A 5,659-nucleotide genomic window follows, 5' to 3' on the forward strand; every position below is an offset into this window, starting at 1 on the left:
AGAGAACACCATGTAACTTTTATCAACAGGATGTAAACTTATTAAGTCAGTATGTATTATTTTATCATTTCTGCACATTACTGTTGCTGATTTTTGTGTCACCCGTCTAAAGAGGCTTATAGAAATTAGTGCGAATTTATTATAGATTAGATTAGATTGTCAAAACCCCAAATATTCAAGCTACAAACATACAAATGTACAATTTTCCTCGTTCTTTACAATTCATTACTCTTGATTGAGTATATACTGTATTTCTACTATGTATTCAGTTCATAAATGAAATCAAACGCACGCCAACAAATCAAGACATTCAATTGTCAATACATTTCGTGTCAAACATGAAACAGACACTGTGGAAATGGTCCTGTTTTCAGAATAGCATTAACACTGAGTTAAGATTAACTCTGGAATACAAATAAATATATACATAAATTAATTTAACTTTAAGCAGTATTTCACTTACTGTGATTAAAAGACATTAGGCTCTTTCATTTGTGCAGGGAATAGTTATAATTTAAATTAAAATTGACTTGTGGACATCGTGTGTTGCATAGATGCCTTTGCATTTATTGCTCAATTTGCCAATTTTATCTGAATTCCTAAGCAACAAAATAAAGGTTTTTAATTGTATATCGGTCATTCGGTTGGATTTGCATGATATCAATGTGAGTGTGAATTAAATTATTACCGGGAATATTCCTAAAATAAATGTGCCAAAAAGATGTGTGTGTGTCTGTGGGGTGTTTCCAAAATCTGTTTATTAATTCATATTATTTATGACATTTTGTTATTTATCTAACAGACATGCACATTATATTATATTTTATTTATGAACTTACTGATGTTTACTAATCGCAAAAATTGATCAGTGTCACGGTGGATCCGGATCGTGCACGGAAAATGTGCTCAGGTCAGGAATACTGTCTGGGTGCAGGGTTTATATCGCAGGGGATTACTCACACACCTTTACAGGGGCAGGAATAAAACCCATGTGGCATTGACTCTGGTGATCCCAGGTGCACCCACACTGAACTGTTAATTCACAATAAAATAACTTTTATCATAATGGAATATAAAATGATTTATTAATTTATCGAGGGCCATTTATGAATGAAACAAATCTTTGGGCATTATTTTAATAGTGTATTTATATACTTGATAACGTATAGTATATAGAGAGCTTATACTTTAATGTTTAATATCCAATTTACTTTAGCATTAGTGTGAAAACTCTGTTGAATTAAATTATTTATGAGCATCTATTTTTTATTTTGTTTTCCAAAGGCATTACGGGGTAAAATGAGCGCCTTTAGCAAATCTCTCCATCTATTTAACTCAAATACATTAAACATCAGTTAGCCTACAACCAAAGAGGTCCTAATGGAGCGCGTTGTAAATAATACATGTTGTGGGTGTAAGTTCGTTTTCAGGAGCTTAATTACCCCGAAAACGTGTTTTACTGGGTTCAAGTTCAGCTGCCCCCAGCACTAATTATGAAAAGTGGCATTGAGTTCGTCTTGTGGAGGGTAGAACTGGCTGCGCAGGTGGAGATCATATGGGAAGTGAAGGTCGGAGGATGTGCGCACTGCGCTCTGGCTGAGCGAGGAGCGGCCCGGCACTGCGCAATAGCGCATCCCGTAATGGCAGCTCTTCCCATAGTCCCCCGGCTCTTCGTGTTTCAGAGAGAAAATCCCGTTGATGTTCAGCGGCGGGCTGACCGGCCCGTCAAACTGCGGACTTCCGCACTCAGGAGATGCGGACTCGTAAAATGACTCGTAGGCGGCGCAGTAGCCGTATGGCCTGAAAGGCTTGATGCTCTCCGCTCCACCACTTCCACCACCGCTGCCACTCCCGGCGTGTCCAGATGATGCCAGGTCATCGTGGTAGGCCGGATACACAGCATCATAGGGCGACCTGGTTGAATAGGACGTTTCGGCGCCGTGATCGGGAATAAAACTGCGCGCATTGAGCTGCAGGCATCCCGCCACTAGGTTAGTCGTAGGCTGAGAAAGGCCTTTACACAGAGTTTGCACAAAGCTCAAAAGGTCAGGTCTCTTGCCCGTGCTCAGGATCTCCGACAGAGCCCAGATATAGTTCTTGGCGAGGCGCAGCGTCTCGATCTTGGACAGTTTCTGCGTTTTGGAGTAGCACGGTACGACTTTGCGCAGACTGTCCAGCGCGTTGTTCAGGCCGTGCATGCGGCTGCGCTCACGGGCGTTGGCCTCCATACGCCGCACCTTTACCCGGTCGAAGCGCTCTTTGGTGAGTTTCTTTTTGCGCGGGCCTCTCCGGCGCGCCGCTCCATGCTCGTCAATCCCCTCATCCCTGTCGTCTTCGTCCTTCTCCGACTCGTCGTCGTCCATCTCCTTAAAATCCCTGTGCAAGATTGGATCATCTTTTTTAAACGTGTCGTTCTTGGTGACTTTAGCATCTCCCACGCAGTCCTGAGAAAAGTTGGCCACGAACTGAGCGTCCATCATCACCGGTTCATCGAACGGTAAAGTCAGCATTGTAGTTCTGTTAGACATGGTGGGAAAATAACAACTACTGAGTGCCTGGTAAATACACATAAACCTTAGATTTATTTCACTGAAATGCGTGCAACATGTCAACATAAATAAATACATTAAATAAGTCATGGTATTTCGGACACTTTCAGTGTTCTATACAACTGATGATGATGTTTACATTAACACCTGTATACACTGTTTTTCTTACCCTCTTACCAATCAGAAATAAGTCATACGCACTTCTGATGTGTTAATATTAACAAACGCTGCATGGATTACTGTTAACACTGTCAGTGTTCCTTACAACGCATAAACCTGGATTTTATTTTATTTATATATTTTATTTTCGTGTTATGCAGAGCATATTTGTAGTTAAGAATTTGCTATACGAAAATTATTAGACAATTAACGTGTTAAAATATGTACAACAAAATGTACGGAATACCGTGACCTTATTCTGTCAACACAGTTAATTGATTTTGATTAACTTATTTTGGCAGAAATTGTGATAGATTAATCTATTTTATTTCTGTTGAACCGATTTGAGTAACCCTTTTTAGAGGTATGCAACAAGCTCCCATAATTTTCTCCAAGAAAAAGCATCCTTTTGTATTGTTAGTTTGGAGACAACAAAAAGTCTGACAGAGATTCACATAATAATAATAATAATAATAATAATAATAACAACAATAATAATAATAATAATAATAAAAACTTTAGTTAAATACACTGAAAAAAAAGATGCCAAAAATGTGTTGAGTGAGGGCACAGAATCACTATTTTGATTCCCTAAAGAACAGCTTTCTAAGTGGTTTGTGAAGAATGAAATATATTTTATGGATGTAAATGGACATTAAAAAAACAACAATCCCAAAGAAAGAACAATCCCACAGTCCCCAAATTCCAAACAATCCCAAAATGATTAAAGAATTATGTATAAAAATAAGAGAATTACAATAGGGTTAACCACAATATGTTTTTGTTGGTGCATCAAAGACCCCCCTTCCCAAACGATCAACATAATGTTAACATTTATAATTATGAATGATTTGGGATTCAGTTTAGCATGAAAAATGATTAAAAAAACAAAAACAAGCAATAAAATTGTTCTTTAGAGAAGAAAATGTGTGTTTTTTTCCATGACATTATCTGACCACCAAACCTTTTGATCAAATATTTTCTTCAAAGGAATCAAAAATTCCTTTACAGAGAACATCCTTCAGTTTATTATTGGGAAACACAATAGTTAAAGAACCAGCCATCCAAGGGCTGATTAAGAAACACAAAAAATTCCATTACACTAAATAACAATTTCTGGCACCTTTAATTCTATCAGTTTATAGTAATGGAATAAAAACACATCAGCCGCTAATCTACCTACACACCAGTGTCAAAGCATTCGTCCTATCTGGCACCTTCAACTTGTCCAGAACGTGTCACCTGCCTGTGGGGATCTGTTTGGCAACGTGACCACACATGTAGGCATCCAACCACACTAACCCACACACACTTAAAGCGCCTTCACGTGGAGCCTACCTGGATCTTCTGGGTCAACAGGCAATGTCCATGATTTTCCAGGGTTTAGACCTTCTCCCGACTGCTCACGGCCAACTGCAATTCTCTCACCTCTCCGTCGCTTTGCGAGAAATGACACCGATGCCAACTGCCAGAGCTGGTACCCATGCCATCTGCCGCTGACGTCACGTGCCAGTAGCTGTCACGTGGTTCTTTCCCCGGGGACATTATTCCTCCCTGATCATCTGGCATGCCTGTAGCTGGGTAGCACTGCAAAACACATACACACACACACACACACATTAAAATAAAATAAACCCCAAAAAAACAATGTTAATAAATAAATCTCTATAAAAACTCCAACTGATAGATAATAGAAAAATCCAAAAACATAGTGAACCAAATTATTAAATACAGAAATAATACAGAAAAAATTATAAATAAAGAATATATTATAAATCAGTCTAGATTCTTCAAATGCAGTGAAACCAGAAATTGTGTTTTTTTTAATGAAAAAAAAAAACTGATCCAGAACAGCAAGTGCTGGATGATTGATGGCTCTTGTCTGCTGGGTCAAACCCATCAAGGGCATCAAGCCAACTGGCAGAGCCTGTGCTGATTCTCACCATCTAGGGCATTCTACGTTGACTTTCAGCTGAATGTCAGTATGAAGATTAGACATCAGATAAAAATGATGACAAACAAAAAAAGATAAAAATGAATTTAAAATCACATTAAATTAATGAAGTATATAAATATACACTAAACAGCCATAACATTAAAACCACCTCCTTGTTTCTACACTCACTGTCCATTTTATCAGCTCCACTTACCATATAGAAGCACTCTGTAGTTCTACAATTACTGACTGTAGTCCATCTGTTTCTCTACATACTTTTTTAGCCCCCTTTCATAATGTTCTTCAATGGTCAGGACCCCCACTGGACCACTACAGAGTAGGTATTATTTGGGTGGTGGATCATTCTCAGCACTGCAGTGACACTGACATGGTGGTGTTGTGTTGGGGTCATCAGTGTCACAGCACTGATGGAGTTTTTAAACACCTCACTGTCACTGCTGGACTGAGAATAGTCCACCAACCAAAAATATCCAGCCAACAGCGCCCTGTGTGCAGCGTCCTGTGACCACTGATGAAGGTCTAGAAGATGACCAACTCAAACAACAACAATAGATGAGCGATCGTCTCTGACTTTACATCTACAAGGTGAACCAACCAGGTAGGAGTGTCTAATAGAGTGGACAGTGAGTGGACACGGTATTTAAAAACTCCGGCAGCGCTGCTGCACAAAGTGCTTCTATATGGTAAGTGGAGCTGATAAAATGGACAGTGGGTGTAGAAACAAGGAGGTGGTTTTAATGTTATGGCTGATCGGTGTATTTTAACAGCATTTGTGTGAAAGTAACATTTCATTTATACAGGGGCAAACATTATCAACTAAACTGGAATCAGTGTGTTTTGAGTGTGCCCTGCGCTGGATGTGGAACAGTCATTTTGTCCTGGCATGATGCATGGTGGATACGCTCCATCCAGACCCCCTGAGTTCACCCAAGCCAAAACTGTGATCCTTTCTATATTCATCTTGACAGACTCTCTTTCTCTCTCTTTCACACAC

At 39.3% G+C, this 5,659-nt stretch overlaps 1 protein-coding gene across 1 annotated transcript; it reads right to left on the reverse strand.

The window, feature by feature from the left end:
• Positions 1 to 1,331: 1,331 nt before the first annotated feature.
• On the reverse strand, positions 1,332 to 4,126 carry neurod6a (neuronal differentiation 6a). The gene is made up of 2 exons (XM_062992199.1): positions 4,047 to 4,126; positions 1,332 to 2,517 (listed from the first exon to the last, which is right to left on the reverse strand). The coding sequence occupies exon 2, from the start codon at positions 2,508 to 2,510 to the stop codon at positions 1,488 to 1,490; it is 1,023 nt and encodes a 340-aa protein (XP_062848269.1). The 5' UTR covers positions 2,511 to 2,517; positions 4,047 to 4,126; the 3' UTR covers positions 1,332 to 1,487.
• Positions 4,127 to 5,659: the final 1,533 nt, after the last annotated feature.

The sequence above is a fragment of the Trichomycterus rosablanca genome, chromosome 3 (genome assembly GCF_030014385.1).
Source record: "Trichomycterus rosablanca isolate fTriRos1 chromosome 3, fTriRos1.hap1, whole genome shotgun sequence".
Classification (NCBI taxonomy): Eukaryota; Metazoa; Chordata; class Actinopteri; order Siluriformes; family Trichomycteridae; genus Trichomycterus; species Trichomycterus rosablanca.

What these genes read in the sequence shown, in the direction of transcription:
- neurod6a (XM_062992199.1), bottom strand. Translation starts at nt 2,510, where the DNA reads ATGCTGACTTTACCGTTCGATGAACCGGTGATGATGGACGCTCAGTTC.